This window comes from Cololabis saira, chromosome 15, assembly GCF_033807715.1.
Source record: "Cololabis saira isolate AMF1-May2022 chromosome 15, fColSai1.1, whole genome shotgun sequence".
Lineage (NCBI taxonomy): Eukaryota > Metazoa > Chordata > Actinopteri > Beloniformes > Belonidae > Cololabis > Cololabis saira.
Genome location: NC_084601.1, coordinates 33,530,610 through 33,548,531, shown reverse-complemented (window position 1 = coordinate 33,548,531; position 17,922 = coordinate 33,530,610). Strand labels below are relative to the sequence as shown.

The 17,922-nt window shown below is 37.9% G+C and overlaps 1 protein-coding gene across 2 annotated transcripts in view; it reads right to left on the bottom strand.

Annotated features, from left to right (window-relative positions):
- LOC133460706 (zinc fingers and homeoboxes protein 1-like) overlaps positions 1-17,922 on the bottom strand; it is a 41,022-nt gene that overhangs the window by 10,657 nt on the left and 12,443 nt on the right. For both annotated transcript variants that reach the window (XR_009784148.1, XM_061741439.1), the window contains exons 4-7: positions 11,812-11,938; positions 4,762-5,952; positions 3,410-3,541; positions 701-1,203 (exon numbers count right to left, since the gene is read on the bottom strand). Coding sequence is in view for 1 of the 2 variants with exons in the window: in XM_061741439.1 (XP_061597423.1) it covers positions 709-1,203; positions 3,410-3,541; positions 4,762-5,952; positions 11,812-11,938 (1,945 nt within the window). In the remaining variant the exon portion in view is untranslated. The remainder of the gene's footprint in view (positions 1-700; positions 1,204-3,409; positions 3,542-4,761; positions 5,953-11,811; positions 11,939-17,922) is intronic.

The following is a 17,922-nucleotide window of genomic DNA, read 5'->3' as shown; positions in this document are numbered from 1 at the left end:
GGTCGGTGCGCCATATGTATGTTTTAAATCTAAAAATGACACACAAAAATGAGGGTGCGCCTTTCCACACGGTGCGCCGAATGGTCGCGAAAATACGGTACCTTTTTTTTTTTTTTCCCTCCCCATCCCTCCCCCCACGGTTATCATTAATTTTCCTTTGGGAATAGCAAAAATAAATAAAAAATAAAAAATAAAACAAATAATAATAATAAAAAAAAAAAGTAAATAAATAAAAATAAAAAGATACTAATATAGTGACATAACAAAAAAGTAGTAGTAGTGCAATGAATGTAAACTTAAATAAGAAAATAAAATGAGAACAAAACCGAAATGGGTTATCTAGAGATTAATAATTATTTCTTAGATCAATAATTAGCAATTCCAGTAGTAGTCACAAGTTATACTAGTCGGAATGTTGTCGGAATGTTGTCATATATCAGCCCCAGAGTTATATACCAATGTAATTGGGCTGTTACTATTTTCAGGGATAGAAAAACGAAAAACAACAAAAAAAAACATAATTTTTAGTTTTTTTTTTAAGAATTGACATTTATAATTATGACTTCAGGTGAAATAAAACACCAAAAAAACACTAAGAAAAAGTAACTATTGTCTGAACGACAAAATATAGTTGATCTAACAGTTTGATGAAGCAGTGATATCATCTTGTTTCTGAAAAGGGCAAAGGAAAGACACTCACATGTCCACTCATGTCTGCTCTTCTGCCTGAGGCTGTGATTGGCTGATGCCTTCAGATTCCTCCTGGGTTGCATCACCCTCCTCCTCTCCAGGGAACCCCTCCCCTTCCTCCTGCTCCTCCTCTTCCTCCTCCTCCTCCTCCTCCTCTTCAGCCTTGACGAAGTCGTCATCCGATGCCTCCTGTCCTTGTTCTCTCACCTCCATCTCTCCTTCGCTGTCTGCACACTCCGTCTGTGGCACCGACTCCTCCTCCTCCACCTCCTCTTCCTCCTCCTCTTCCTCCCCGGCCTCCTCCACCTCGGCCTCCACCTCCGGCTCGGCCTCGGCCTCCTCGTCGCTGAAGGGCTCCTTGCCCTCCTGCGCCCTCCGGGCCGTCTCAGAGAACCAGTCTCTCACCTGCTCGTAGCTCATGCTGGACTTGGACACCAGGTCGTCCAGGTCTCTCTCGCTCAGAGCTTTGTGCTTGAGGTAGTAGTCTTTTAGAAACGTCTTACCAGACTTCACCTGCCGGGAGGAAACACAAAAGGCCAGGACATTATTACAAGTACTGTTATGTAAAATAATAGAATCTAATGTAATTCTAAAGAGTCATGTGGCTAATTGAACTCAGTGAATTAAAGTAAACTCCACATTAATAATAAGATAAACCATCTCCCAATTCTTGGTTGAAAGACCTGATGTCCTTTTTATATTTAGAGAAAATTAAATATGGTATTAGGGGTTGTTCTTATAAGTTTTCTTATATTTGGGAACCTATTCTTTCTTTTGTCAATTCTTTGGCATCCTTGGAAGATTAATTTAATATGATTTAATTTAATTATAGGGAAGTATGATATTGCTAACCTTGTCTATTTTTTTAGGGTTCCTCTTATGTCTGTTTATTTAAAATTTTTATTTATTTATCTTATTTCATTTTTTTTATTTATTTATTTTTTTTATTTATTTTTTTTTTAGTTTGTTGTTGTTGTTTTGTGTGTCCTGTATTTTATTTTATTACTTTATTTTTCCTATTATTATTGTCTTCAGTCAGAGTTTGATTGGTAATTGGTACTTACTTTGGGACCTGGAGGGAATACTGGAGAAGTAGGTTTTGTTAAAGGATAATCATGAAAAAATGTTTTAAATGTTTTTCAAAAAGTTAACATTTTTGTACATTTCTTAAATTGTCAAAATGATTAAAACCATCATGTGATCAATTTCTCTCCATTTTCAAAACTTTGCCAGGATTCTCTTTGTGGACTTCAGCTCTGCCTCCGACTCCCTACAGAAACACCTGTTGATTTAGAAGTAAAACCATCTCAGCAGCGCCCGCCATCTGATCCACCTCACCCACAACTCCCTCACAACCTGTGGTCCCACAAGGAAGTGTGTCGAGCCCTTTCCTGTACGCTCTCTACATCAATGGCTGCCTTAGCATCTCTCCCACCACATCCGAAATATTCAGACGATACAACTATTCTGGCTCTTTTCTGAGACAACAAATCCACTCTGGACCATCACAAGACGGTCACTCCTTTCACCAGACAATCATCTCCAAATCAATGCCAGTAAAACCTCCCTCACCCCAGAACCTCATCATAAACACCCAAATAGTTGAGACGGTGGACACTTTCAAATATCTGGGAATAACTGGACAATAAACTCACCTTTGCTCAGCAAACCATGGACATTCAGGAAAGAAGCCAACAAAGACCGTCAGCCATCTGCAAACTTAAAGCAGCATATACGTTGCACTGCACCTCCTGTTACTGCTCTACCGACGCATCATTCATCCCATCCTTCTGTACCGTTCAGCATGTTTCCTCAACATGCTATCTGTCACCAAGTGGGCCAAACTTACATCGCCCCCCCCACACCCGACCTCACAGAACTAAATAACACTGCAAAAACTCCAAATCTTAAGAATATTTGTCTTATTTCTAGTTAAAATGTCTCATTTTTAGTCAAAAAAACCTCATTACACTTAAAACAAGACTCGTCACTGGAAAAAACAACAATTTTCACCTGTTTCAAATAGATTTTCACTTAAAATAAGTAGAAAAATCTGCCAGATTTTTTTTTTTTTGCTTGCTAATGAGAAGATAAATCTTGTCCCACTGGCAGATTTTTCTACTTATTTCAAGTGCAAATTTACTTGAAACAGGTGAAAATTGTCAAATAAGTTATTTTTCTGGTAATGACTCTTGTTTTTTGAGGTTTTTTGACTAAAAATGAGACATTTTAACTAGAAATAAGACAAATATTCCTGGTAAGATTTTGAGTTTTTGCAGTGAAGTCCATCTCTCGCCTAGCCAACGCCATAGTACAAGACATCAGTCACCCACTGAAACAACACATCACCCCAAGGGCGCAGGTAGTCGTCCTGGTTGTTATGTATGTCATTTATTTATTGTTGGTGTAGATGAAATGTACTGCAAGTGAAGACAAATCTCCCTACAGGACAACTAAATCAAGCACATTCAGTCTAATCAGCAGCTACTTCATAAATGTGCTGTTTTTTAAATATCAAGCCTTTTCATCATCTAAGGCTTTTTCCAAAACACTTCAATCTTTTTCACTTTTGTTTATCAGCTTATGAAGAAACTTGACCTATAAAATAAAATCCCTTTAAAGCTATGAAGCGCTGTCTGCTGTTATGACTAAATACCTTGATAACGTGAGTGGTTTTATTATTTCGTACAGAGCAGCAAAGTTAAACATATGCACAGACCTTGATGAGGCTGACGCCCTCCTGCGGGGAGCGTTTGGAGGGGTACGGTCGGCGCGTCCTCCTCGACCAACCACGGAAACGCTTCCTGGATTTCTTCTGGGTCTTGGGCCCGCCGTTCAGAGCCTCGTCCACCTTAAAACCATCAGATACGGTCAGTGCCTGCACGGCAAGGAGCTTCAGACGACCACAAACATTACAGTGACTGCTGGGAAACGCAGTAAAGCGAAAGTAATAAGAGGAAGATCAGAAGATATTGAAGCTGTGGGATCATTTTAAATTAAAAATCAAGGTCCCGGTCCACATGGTGTAAGACTCTTGTTCCGAGTCCCGGTCCACAGCCATCTCTGTTTAAACGTGTTGGTCATGAATGTGAAGGTGCACAATTTAAAAGCTGTGTTTAAGAATATATTTTATTTAGTTCGATACTTGGAAAAAATAGTTTTTTTTTTTTTAATGTTTCAGGAAATGTTAAGTTTAAAATAATTGTATTTATCTTTATAGGAAAATGTAACAGTTTACTAGTTTGCAGAGGCTTTTAAACGTGACCGGAAAACTCACCTTTTAAAGAAAGCTTATAGGTAAATATATCTTTTATATGCTCTGTTTTTAAATGTATTTTCAAAAAATGTTCATGTTTTTTTCTGCTCTGTAGCTATTTGAGATTACTAAATATAAAGTGCGTTATACATAAAATGTATTATTATTATCATCTCATAATGTACATATATAAAATGGTATATATAATAATTATTATATTGTTTATGATAAGATGTGTGTGTGTGTGTGTATATATATATATATATATATATATATATATATATATATATATATATATATATATATATATATATATATATATATATATATATATATATACATATTTATTTATTATTTATAATTGCTCTGGTAATAACAGGTAAATTTTTTTGATAAAGTAAAGCTTGCCGTTTTATTTTTTCTTATTTTGATTTTCAAGCAAAATTGAAATAGAAACAAGGGGTAGGACCCAATACGTTTTTTACTTCCTCCTACTCCTTTTCGGGCATGAAGGTTTATTTCCCTTTGATTTTGTTTAATGACTGTTTATTTGTATTCTTTTTTGTTTTGGGAAATTGTTTTTTTGTATGCTCGAAATAAAGATTTCAATCAATCAATAATATGCAAATGTCAATTATTCTCATAAAAGAAACAAATTGGTTGTTTTTAATCAAGTAATCTTGTTTTCTATTGTATATTTAGGCTTTAAATCAAGCAAAAGTAAGTTTTATCCGATTAATCGATGGAATATTTGATAATGGTTGGATAGCTGCAGCCGTACTTTGCTGTACGTATGAAACAGAGAGCGCCAGTACCTTCCCGCTCTGGTAGAGGTAGAACCACTTCAGGTTGCTGTTTTTGCAGGCGTAGCGCGTGTCTCCGAACCAGTTGACGATGTAGCTCCTGGGCAGGCCGGTGTCCTCGGCCATCTGGTCGTACTCCTCCGACGTCGGCCACTGCGAGCGGACGAACGCCTTCTTCAAGATGTGCAGCTGCTCCGGCGTCTTCTTCAGAACCCTCCTGCCCTGCCGCTCCTGGGACGAGGACGGGGGCGTCCCCTTCTCCGAGCCGCCCTCCGTGTCGCTCTCCTTGGCCTGCGCCGCCGACGGCACTTTCCTCCTCTCCGTGAACCAGGCGTCCACCTCGCGCCGCGTCAGCTTGGTCTGCGCTCTCAGCCGGCTCAGCTCCTCGTCCGACGGCTGGTCCGACGTCTGGAAACTGGCCTCCAGGTTCAGCAGCTGCTCCGGCGTCTTCTCCTTGAACTTCTGCGGCGTGAAGTCGGGGAAGGCGTGGCGGAATTTGACGCGCCGGTTGCCGGCGGAGCCGGACGAGCCGGGGGTGTTGGCGGAGGTCGGGGACGAGTCGCTGGCGTCGTCGCTGGAGTCGATGATGATGGTGGTGTTGACGTCGGGGCCGACGCCTTCGCCGTGGTTGGCGGCGCCGCCCCGCCCTCGGCCCGATCCCGCCGCTCTGCCGGATAAGGTTTCACTCATTAGGAGGTTGTGATGATCCTTGGAGTTCCTCTGGTTGTAGCGCGTGTCGCTGAACCACTTCTTAATGGCCCGTTTGGATAACTTGGTGACCTGCATGAGCCGCGAGATCTCCGCCTCCGTGGCGAACTGCCGGCGGCCGTAGCTCGCCTTCAGCTCGGCCAGCTGCTCTTTGGACTTCTTGGGTTTGGACGCTCCGCCGTCCAGGCCGAGCGACGCGCCGGCCGAGGAGCCCGACATCTCGGTGTTGGACTCCGTCGCCGAGGGCTCGGCGGCTTTGGGCTGGTTGCCGGGGACGCCGGCCACCGTCAGGGTGATGGGAGACGCCACCGGGACGGTGCCGCCGTTACCCGTCACCTGGGTGAGGACGAGGCCCGGCTGCCCCACGATCTGACACGTCTGGAAGATGGACTGCAGGCCGTTGGTGGCGGCCGCCAGGTTGGCGGGGATGACGGTGATGGTCTGGGGGACCGTCTGCACGGTGCCGTTGAACTTCTTCCTCCGGGCCTCCTCCACCTGCACAGAGGAGCAACACGATAAACCATCACTTAGGGCTGGGCGATATATCGAGATTTTAATATATATCGATATATTTTCAAACGCGATATGGTACGAGACAATATCGTTTATATCGATTTAAAAAAAATAATTATTTTTTATTTATTTTTTTATTTTGATATAGCTTATTTTGTGACAAATTGACTTGAATGTTTTATTTGAGATTTGCACAAATGTTTTGTTATTTGCACAACTGTCAACCTCAGTGGAAAAGTCTGCCTGTTACTGTCTACATTGTATTAATTGCACAGTGTATTTTAATTTAATTGTTATGCAGGAAAGGGATATTTGTTTTATTTTATTCAAGAAGCATTTTTATTCTATATATGCAGGCAGTTTATTTTTATTTCATTTGTTTTATACATTTTGATATTGTGCAGACCTCTGTTAATAAAGGAACCTGTGTGACATTTGGCACGAGGCTTTGTATTAAAACTGACTGTTTTTTTAAGGGTTTGCCTCAGAAAAAAAATGAAGCTAACAGAGATGCTATGCTATAATGCTTTGGGGGAAACCCCATTTAAGGCACAGAAAAAATATCGATATATATCGAGTATCGCCATTTAGCTAGAAAATATCGAGATATGACTTTTGGTCCATATCGCCCAGCCCTACAATCACTCACCAGCTGGTTTTTAACATATTGATGTTTTATATTAGTAAAGATAGCTATAAATTAGGGTCGTCCCGATCAGGATTTTTTAACTCCTGATCTCCCGATCCCGATCACTTGAGTTTAAGTATCTGCCGATCCCCATTTTTCCTGATCCGATCACTTTTTTTGGCTCCCGATACATTTCCGATACTTTTTCCCCAATCAGATACATTTTGGCAATGAATTGAAAAAAAAAAAAGAAGACTAAAACTAAATTATCCCGTTTCTTTTATTGTCCATTGGAGAACACCATGGACATTTATTTCAACAAAGCTTATCAGCTCTGGTGTCACAAAATGTAAAAACATGAAATTGTAAACTAAAACAAAAAGTGCAGAATAGTGCAATAACAAAAATAAATAAATGTAACTTCAAAAGAGGTAGTTGAATGACATCCAGTCAAACTCACAAACACAAGAAAATTTTAATTTTTGGTTTAACCTTAGTGCAACATTCTGAATGAATAAATGAATAGCAGCAGCTTAATGAACAGATAGAACATTTCACAATTTAAACATGTAAACCATGTTAGTTTCGCTTACTTCGCTGGCCGGAAGTGACGTTAAATGCAATGATATATAAAACGATTTAATATATATTAAAAACATTAATAACTAAGTATGTCCCGATACTTTTTTGGCCGATACCGATGTTTTGAAAATGCCGATCGGGCCCGATCGATCGGGATAACACCACTATAAATAAAATATAAATGCATACTGGAAGAATATCTTGCTTTGTTTTGTTTGCATACATAAGACACATTTAAGATTATACAAACATTCTGGTTGTTGCTGGGTTTATTACTGTTGTGGAAATGTTTGTTATTGTGCATTTGCTTTTCATGGGCCATCAATATAAAGATAGTTGCAGTTTTGTTTTACAACATAATTCTGAAAATGTGTTTATTGGTGGACAAAATTAGCAAAAAGAAATTTAGATAAATAATAATACTCAAGCTACACTGTCTCTATCTCCTCTCTGAGAGGAGATACAGACTCATGAAAACGAGGACAAACAGACTCAAACACAGCTTTTATCCAACAGCAATAACCACCCTTAACAAAAACAGAAGCTAATGTGCAATAACAATAACAAAAAGGATTGTATGCTGATGAAGGTTCTTGTGGGGTCCGTGTGTTGATGTAGAAGGGTGAATGTGTCTATATATTTATTTTATTTGTTTATATTTTAAATTACATTTTACTGGAATATTTTTCAGTTATTCTATTTTTTATATATGATGCGTTGACTGGAGAGCACTTTTAATTTCGTTGTGCATAAGTTATACTGACAATAAAGAACTATCTATCTATCTATCTATCTATCTATCTACTCCCCCTGAACATCTTCTAAATGTATGTAACTTGTGTCTGAATGTCTGTGAGTCAGTTGTCTACTGTAAAGTCTTTTTTTCAGCTACTGGATGCCCTAAATTTCATCATCTATCTATTTAATCTATCTATTTAATAATATGTATTAATAATAATAAAATAAAATAATAATAATAATAACTTGGGAGCTGTATTGGGAAACATCTGGAAAAACATTAAATAAAAATCTGTTGTAATAAAGACATTTCTGTGTATCATTTTATTTTTTAATAACTCTGGTACATTGTGCTCACTTTCATATATTATGTCATGTTATTTAGAGATCCATTTAAAAAAAAAATCCAAACTGAAGGTAAATTTTACATAATATTCATATATATTTTTACGGCTGCTCCAGCCGAGCCGGGGAGACTGAGCTCCACATCGTTTGTTTGTCTGAGTGTGTAACTGCTGCTGAGACTGATGGTAACTGGGATTCTTGTCGTCTCGTTCCAGTAAAACAGGATCAGAATTAAGGGTTGGTGTAATAAGGTGACTTTCCTAAACGTGTTCGCTCTGACAACATGATGCAGCATGCTGGAAAGTTTCCTGAGAGCTATGAATATGCGATGAGTGACATCTGGAGAGGCCAACTGGGAGCATTTACAAGTGGGCTGCTTCAGTTCGGCGAAAAAGGTGACTTTAAATGTTTCATTATGCAAATTATCTGCTCAATACGTACTTGAAAACCTGTTACATAGTCATGTTTTTAGTCTCTAAATGTCTGAGTGTCTACTTAGTTTGACACCAAGTGAGACACAAGAAGGAGAAATATTCAAACACATCAGTATCTTCTTCCTTCTGTCCTTCACTTTAAGGGTCAGCGCTTTGGATCTTACACGGCTTACTTCCTACGTCGTCTCCTTCATTCAGAGATCTCTTCTTTGGGTGTCCTCTCTTTCCCTCTCCATCCTCCGGTGCGTTCACTAACCCGCCTCAGCCGAGCATTTCCTCCTTCATCCCCAGGACGTCCAACCCTGGCTGCTCCTCTAATGTGCCGTCTCCAGTCACATCCCTTATGTGAATGAAAACACTGACTGCTGCGGTAAACTGAGCTACCGCCGTAACGGGGTCACAAGGGCGATAAAAAGATGAGTGCATTGCTGCAGGTCTTCAGAAATTTACTTTATGAAGTGAAACGAGTCAGAACGAGTCTGCCAGGATCACGGCGCTCGTTCCAGACTGCCGGAGTTAATAAAATCCTAACAGCTTGTTTCAAACCGACAGTGAAACCAAAAGAGTTCACCTTCGTCGAGACGGACACAGCTCTTGTGAACAACTTTAGATTTTTTTTTTGCACCTTTCTAAAGTCATACATAAAAGTAGTGCTGGGCGGTATGACCAAAAATTTATATCACGGTATTTTTCAAAATTATATCGGTTTCACGGTATATCACGGTATTTTTTTTTTTTCATGCACAACTGGGTGTTAACCACATTTTCTAATGATTTGGAAAGGAATTGCTGCAGTAAATTGGCTTAGAATGGCCTATTTTACTGTCATGAGGAGGAAATATTGTAGAAAAACATTAATGTCCACACTAGTATAAATACAGGTTTGCATTCCCTCACAAAATGATGCCGTTTACAATGAGGTGGCTGCACTTATAATTCTAATGAAGTGAGAGAATCAGTCAGACAACACTTAAAGATTTAAAGTGTTGTCTGACTGATCTTTTACAAAATTACAAGGTAGAAAATATTTATTGAACATAAAAAACTGAACATTTTTTAATTTCCCAGCATTATGTTGTTTTGGTTCCTCCTCCTGGTGAATGTTAGGTAACATTCTTACGTGGTTACTTTTTGGTTGGCCAACGATTTATGTTTGTGTTGCGCAACTGTTACGGGAGCGGCCAGTCTATTTCCTTATATTACAACGTCGTTATTAATTGTTCGTTTTTTTTCCCCACTTATTCCACCGAACACCGAAAGTGTTTTTTTGCCATTTTCGGCCGAACAATTTTGGTTACTGAACAATCGGTGCATCACTACTGCCAAACAGTCCCCTCACAAACAGTGTCCAGCGGCGCTATGTTCCGCTGCGCGGCGCGGCCGAACGTAGCGCCGCGTGGCGTTCCCAACGTTGTGTACGCTACTGTACATACTCACCGGTATTACGGTATATGGAAAATTCATATCATAAGAAAAATAAACACTGGTATTCGGTATGAACCGGTATACCGACCAGCACTACATAAAAGTAAATGGAAATACTTTGGTTGTGGACTGTTTTTTTTTTTTTTTTTTTTTACATTTTAAAATGAGAAGATTAATGAATAAAGAAACTGATGGACACATAATCTATAATGAAAACATGCAGGCTGGACCAGGATACGCAAAAATAAAAACAGAAAAAAAAGAAATCAACAGCTTTCGGAGTCCTAAGAGCCTAATTTTTTACGAAATCCCCACTGGACGGCACTATTTCAGTCTTTTCCTTTGTTTGCTTCTGTACTGCAGGTAACAATGCTGAAGTGATGTCACGTCTGGCCAGTCACAGGTAACTCTGGAACCACACTGTGATAGCAAGACGTAGAATATTGTTGGGGTGGAAATCCCCAAAGCCTCCTTCTACTACCTTATGGCTCAAAGATATTATGGATTTCTTAAAATTGGAAAAAATAAAGTTTACAATTAGAGGTTCATTAGAAAGGTTCTTCTCGAGCTGGCAACCATTTATTACCTATTTTGAAAATTTGAGGGTACTTCCAAAGGACTGAGCTGATGTCTTTGTTTCTTGTTGTTTTTCATTTTTCTAACCCTAAAAATAGTAACAGCCCAATTACATTGGTATATAACTCTGGAGGTGATATATGACAACATTCCGACTCAAGTGTTTACTAGTATAACTTGTGACTACTACTGGAATTGCTAATTATTGATCTAAGAAATAATTATTAATCTCTAGATAACCCATTTCAGTTTCGTTCTCATTTTATTTTCTTATTTAAGTTTTTTATTTTTATTTTTATTCATTGCACTACTACTACTTTTATGTCACTATATTAGTATCTTTTTATTTTTATTTATTTACAATTTTTTTTAATTTTTATTATCATTATTTTTTTATTTTTTGCTATTCCCAAAGGAAACTTAATGATGATAACCATGGGGGGAGGGATGGGGAGAGGGAAAAAAAAGGTATGTTCATCTGTTTTTCTCTGTATTGTGGAAACAATCTGCCAATAAAAACATATATAAAAAAAAAAGAAGAACCACACTGTTCATCCTCCAGCTCGTACACATAAATCCTGGGCTTCAGACCGGCTTCATTGTTCCTTCTGGGTTTGCAGAAACTAACGCTTTTTCATATGAATTATTTTATATTCTATTTTGTTTTTATAAATCAGCGATGGTTCCTCTCATCCTTGACAAACCTCCACTCTGAGGTACAAATTGAAAAACAACAGTTCTGTATAAATTGTATGAAATACAATTTGCTTGTTGTTCCTGACAACAAAATAACTTTTTTGAATAGTTGCATGAATTATTCATTTCCAGCAGTCTGAAAGCACCTTGAAGGCCCTTAATGTGAAGTAAATTAAATGTCTTTTAAGACTTTGCAATGACAGTAGTACACTTTTTCTTTCTCTTTGAATTGACTTTTTGACTGCTCCATATCCTCCATCTTTACAAAAAAGTAATCAACATCAATGTCATCATTGAAGGTAAAGCTTTTAGCCCGTCACTTTAACTTTGTTTTCAGATACAAAAACCATTGTACGCTGCCATGTAAGGAAATAAAGTGTTGTTTGCGTGGGTGAGAGTTTGTTGCGTGTCACCGACCTCCTCTGGTGTCCAGCTGACGCCGTGTTTCAGCCTCTGAGCAGAAAACCACACTTTGATCTGCTCCTCGCTGAACTTCGTCTGGGACGACAAACCCATGATCTCAGACACAGACGGATACGGAAACCTGAAAGAAAAAAGAGAGGAAACCGTTTCATAATGTGGAACAAACAACAAAACAGATAATTCATTGGTGCAGTTGTCACTGAGCACCGTGACGTGTCTGGTGCTGCATAAACCCCCACATATTAGTGTTATATATCTTATAGTTAGCTAAATAATCAAACTTCCAAAATATAATACTGTCTTGATATCATTATTTTTGTGTAGTTTAGTTTATTGTTTTGCACAGTTTTAATTTGAAGCCTCCACCGAGGTTATTAAAATTTCATGTGTTATAAAGAACACAGGATTAACATACAAAAACAAAAAGTATAACTACACAAAAGTGATGGCAAACTAATAATGCAATATCTAAATAATAAAGAATAAAGACAGAAAAATAAGTGTGTGTGAGTGTGCATGGGGTATTGTTTTTACAACTTATTTCACTATATTGACTCCTGAGCAAATAAGACGGTACATGTCACTATGAGTGAAACACAAAAAAACAAACAAAAAGAACATGGATACATGTACAACATTACATTGGGAAAACAGTTACAAAACAGCAGTCAAGTTCCTTCAAACGTCTTTTGTAACATTTCAAAGAGGAAGAGCTCTTTGCCAAGTGGGAAAAATCATTCCACAATTTAGTCCCTAAATCTCACCGAAAATTAACCTCTGCAAGTGAGAAATTTAGGAGGATGAAGATCTGAGGATTGTCGAGTTGAATAAGAATGAACCTGTAAATTTAATTTAAAGTAAGTCTTGAACTGTCCAGGAATATTCCCTTCACTTGAATTTAGCTTATAAATAAAAACGCATATCTGAAAATATTGATATCATAAATAGTAAGAATCTGGAGTTTGTGAAATAAAGGAGTAGATGAAGCGTGTGACTCTGATCGAGTCGCAATCCTAACAAAACGTTTCTGTAGAACCAGAATTTTGTGAAGAGTTGTAGGAAAAGTATTTGCCCAAACTAGATAACAATATAAGAGGTAAGGATTAATTAAACTATAATAAAGTGTAAGGAGACAACTCGTCGTGACAAGATGACTAATACACCTTATAATGCCAATGGATTTATTGATTTTTTTGGTTACCCAGTCAATTTGTTCTCTCCAACTCAAACCCTCATCAACAATAATAACCAGGAATCTTGTAGTTGACACCTGAGGTATACTAACAGACTCAATATTAATTTTGCATGAATCCTTAGGGTATGATTTTTTGCCACTAAAAATTATGAAATTTGATTTCTTTATATTCAAGGATAGTTTATTTAATCTGAACCACATAGCATAGGCAGTTAAACCAGCATTGGCATCCTTAATCAGTGTATTCCTCCCTGCCTTCAATTTTTCACGTAAACTATGAATATCACTCATACCTAAAGTAAACTAGGAAATAAAATATGCTGATTAAAAAACTCAGGCTACCATCACGCCATTTCAATACTTAAAATTTAAATGACCGAAACTGATATTTTTGACTTATGAGTTGTAAATTCACACCAAAAGCTCGGTGGGTGTTTTAATTCCACTGAAGTCAAAGCTGCAGGTAACACAGCTGATAGTTTATCTGAGGGTTTACAGCATCAGACCCCTGAGGGTGTAATATTTAATGTGCATCACAACGTTCCACACGTTTATCGCTCGTGCTCATATTAAGGGGAAAGTTTCGCGCACAGAGATGACGTCATGCATGTCAGAGGTCTTGTTTACAAACTGATTTCCTTGTTGTTAGTGAGTTATTATGTGTTTAACTGAATAAAAACCTGGGGACTAAGATGTAGCAAGAGTGGGCAAAAGAAATGAACGAGTTTCGCGGCAATAATGTGTTATTTAGACGCTGCATCGTCTGTGTCCCGCTGTGCCCCCATTCGCTACTATTATAAGGATAAGCAGCTCGCAAAAAACTTCCTATATCTTCCGAAGGACTCCAAATGACACCAAACCTTTCTGGGTGAGTATACGACCATAAAAAATGCCAGAAATAAGGTCCAGGTTGTAAAAAATTAAACTTTCCCTTTACTTTAACTGCCCCTAATGATTTTTCAGCTGCTGCAAAAACAGCCGTGTTTGTTTCATAAAGCAAGTGACTCTTTTGCTGGCAGGACAACAGACTCCTGCAGAGAAGCAAAGCAGTGGTTTCTGCTCCGATGCTTGAGACTGACGGGGGAAAGATTTTAAACCTCCCTGATACTTTACACCCCATACGGACAAAAGTACGTGGCCACACCTGTCGAGTATTAGATTCTGGTTCCGATCAGACCTGTTCCCACAGGTGGACAAAAGCCCGGCCATTCTGTCTCCATTTGCAAACATTTGTGATACAATATGGGTAATTCTAAAGAGCGCAGTAATGCGAAGTGGAGTCCTCTGAAGCGACGCCGCCATCCCAGCGCACAAAGCCGGGACTGTAAAGACTCGGCTTGATGAGTTTCGTGTGAAAGAGCCTGATTGGGCGGCACAGAGCCGTGACCTCAACGCCCTCCCAGCACCTTTGGGATGAACTGGAATGGAGATTTGAGCGGCAGGTATTCCCGTCCGACATCAGTGCCTGACCTCATAAAAGCTCTACAGAGAGAACGGGCCCAGAATCCAGCGGAAACACTCCAACGTCTCGCGGAAAAAGCCCTTCAAAGAGAATGGAAGCTGTAATACGTTCAAAAGAGCGAGCAAGTGCACGTTGAAGAGAAAACAACTTCACTACAGTCCGTGTTGGTGTTATGGTCAGGCGTCCAACTCCTCTTGCCCACTGAGTGCATGTGGGTGCTAGGGATGGGCGGTATGGACTAAAAAATGTATCACGATAATTTCTGGCATTTATCCCGATAACGATAAAAATGACGATAAAAAAATACCAATTCAACTCCATCTTTGTAACTATAAATCTATCACCACATTCAGTCTTTGGAGCTCATAGTAAAGGCTACTAAACGTCATCAATGGGAATTTTTCTTTCTTTCTCTCTTTCTTTCTTTCAGGCTCACATCTTTCTCTCTTTCTTTCTTTCTTTCTTTCTTTCTTTCTTTCTCTTTCAGGCTCACATCTTTCTTTCTTTCTTTCTTTCTTTCTTTCTTTCTTTCTTTCTTTCTTTCTTTCTTTCTTTCAGGCTCACATCTTTCTTTCTTTCTTTCTTTCTTTCAGGTTCACATCTTTCTTTTTTTCTTTCTTTCTGGCTCACATCTTTCTTTCTCTTTCTTTCTTTCTGGCTCACATCTTTCTTTCTTTCTTTCTTTCTTTCTTTCTTTCTTTCTTTCTTTCTTTCTTTCTTTCTTTCTTTCTTTCTTTCTTTCTTTCTTTCTTTCTTTCTTTCAGGTTCATTTCTTTCCTTCTTTCTTTCTTTCTTTCTTTCAGGCTCACATCTTTCTTTCTTTCTTTCTTTCTTTCTTTCTTTCTGGTTCATTTCTTTCTTTCTTTCTTTCTTTCTTTCTTTCTGGTTCATTTCTTTCTTTCTTTCTTTCTTTCTGGTTCATTTCTTTCTTTCTTTCTGGTTCATTTCTTTCTTTCTTTCTTTCTTTCTTTCTTTCTGGTTCATTTCTTTCTTTCTTTCTTTCTTTCTTTCTTTCTTTCTTTCTTTCTTTCTTTCTTTCTTTCTTTCTGGTTCATTTCTTTCTTTCTTTCTTTCTTTCTTTCTTTCTTTCTTTCTGGTTCATTTCTTTCTTTCTTTCTTTCTTTCTGGTTCATTTCTTTCTTTCTTTCTGGTTCATTTCTTTCTGGTTCATTTCTTTCTTTCTTTCTTTCTTTCTTTCTGGCTCACATCTTTCTTTCTTTCTTTCTTTCTTTCAGGCTCACATCTTTCTTTTTTTCTTTCTTTCAGGCTCACATCTTTCTTTCTTTCTTTCTTTCTTTCTTTCTTTCTTTCTTTCTTTCAGGCTCACATCTTTCTTTCTTTCTTTCTTTCAGGCTCACATCTTTCTTTCTTTCTTTCTTTCTTTCTTTCTTTCTTTCTTTCTTTCTTTCTTTCTTTCTTTCAGGCTCACATCTTTCTTTCTTTCTTTCTTTCAGGCTCACATCTTTCTTTCTTTCTTTCTTTCAGGCTCACATCTTTCTTTCTTTCTTTCTTTCTTTCTTTCTTTCTTTCTTTCTTTCTTTCTTTCTTTCTTTCTTTCTTTCTTTCTTTCTTTCTTTCTTTCTTTCTTTCTTTCTTTCTTTCTTTCAGGCTCACTTACTCACTCACTCACTCACACGTACGTTGTGTAAGTGCAGGAGCTCTGATTGGACGATATGTGGTGCAGTGAGTAACTCACACTGAACAAGAGCCAGTTTCAAGTCCAGGAACCTGCTGTGTATTGGAGGAACTGAGGAGTTACAGTTTTGTTTCTTGTGAAACTATGAGGAATATACACCCCTGTAAGACATGAACCAGCTAACTTTTTAAGTTGCCTGACTAAATCACCGGCCCTCTGGGTCTTTCATATTATCCTGAATTGTTTACGTCATGGCTGCCGTGTTGTATAACCCAGACACTAAGGGGTCGTGAGCCAGAGCTTTTCGTAGAGTCAGGAAGAGCAGCAGACATAAAACCTACACCAAATCAATATGATTCAATTTCTCAAATTGGCTCCTCAACTCTGCAATAACTGAAAAGCTTTTTTTCCCCCAATATTGAACTTTTTCAAATAAAAGTAACCTGAGCTGCACAAGAAATGCAGACTAACACATTTTATGACCAAAAAATAAATAAAATATTTGCCTTCAAACACTTTCTGATCATCAAGAGTAATTACATTTACATCTTCTGTAGAAGCCAGTGGGCTTCCAACTGAGAAATAGAATTACCTTTTGCTGGTTGTGTTCATTGGTAACATAAAAAATATATAGATAAGGGAACTAAAAACGTACAAAACTGCAGTTGATCAAAGGCAATTTGATCAGATTTATGATAATGGATTGTATTAAATCTTTAAAATGTGTTGTTCAAAACCAAAAACGGATTCTGAGATCAGATTAGATCACGTAATCCAATCTTTCATCTGGATAAAACGCTCAGTTTGGGTTGTTCAAAACTTTTTAGGAGGATCGGGATAACATTGATCCAATAAAGTAGGATTATTCTGATCCCAGCAGTGGGTGGATCCAGGAACCAAAGTGTGAAATGCAGTTTACTTTAGAACACTCATTATCCTGTTTGGTATTCTTGAAAATTTGGATTTAGATCAGACGATCCTACTATGCGTTGAACAACTGGGATAAAACGTGATCCTGGATAACAAAAAAGGGATTTCAAACTAGATAGTAGGGATGGGCGGTATGGACTAAAAAATGTATCACGATAATTTCTGGCATTTATCGCCAAAACGTTAAAAATGACGATAAAAAAAAATACCAATTCAACTCCACCTTTGTAACTATAAATCTATCACCACATTCAGTCTCTGGAGCCAAATCACTGCTCTAAAAGATACTAAATACTACTAAACTACACCAATTAAATTGAATTAATAAAAACCAATTAAATTAGTTACACCTGTACTGAAAAATGTCTCTTTCTTTCTTTCAGGCTCATCCCTTTCTTTCTTTCTTTCTTTCTTTCTTTCTTTCTTTCTTTCTTTCTTTCTTTCTTTCTTTCTTTCTTTCTTTCTTTCAGGCTCATCGCTTTCTTTCTTTCTTTCTTTCTTTCAGGCTCATATCTTTCTTTCTTTCCTTCTTTCTTTCTTTCTTTCAGGCTCATATCTTTCTTTCTTTCTTTCTTTCTTTCTTTCCTTCTTTCTTTCAGGCTCATATCTTTCTTTCTTTCTTTCCTTCTTTCTTTCAGGCTCATATCTTTCTTTCTTTCTTTCTGTCTTTCTTTCCTTCTTTCTTTCAGGCTCATATCTTTCTTTCTTTCTTTCTGTCTTTCTTTCCTTCTTTCTTTCAGGCTCATCGCTTTCTTTCTTTCTTTCTTTCTTTCTTTCTTTCTTTCTTTCTTTCTTTCTTTCTTTCTTTCTTTCTTTCTTTCTTTCTTTCTTTCTTTCTTTCTTTCTTTCTTTCTTTCTTTCTTTCTTTCTTTCTTTCTTTCT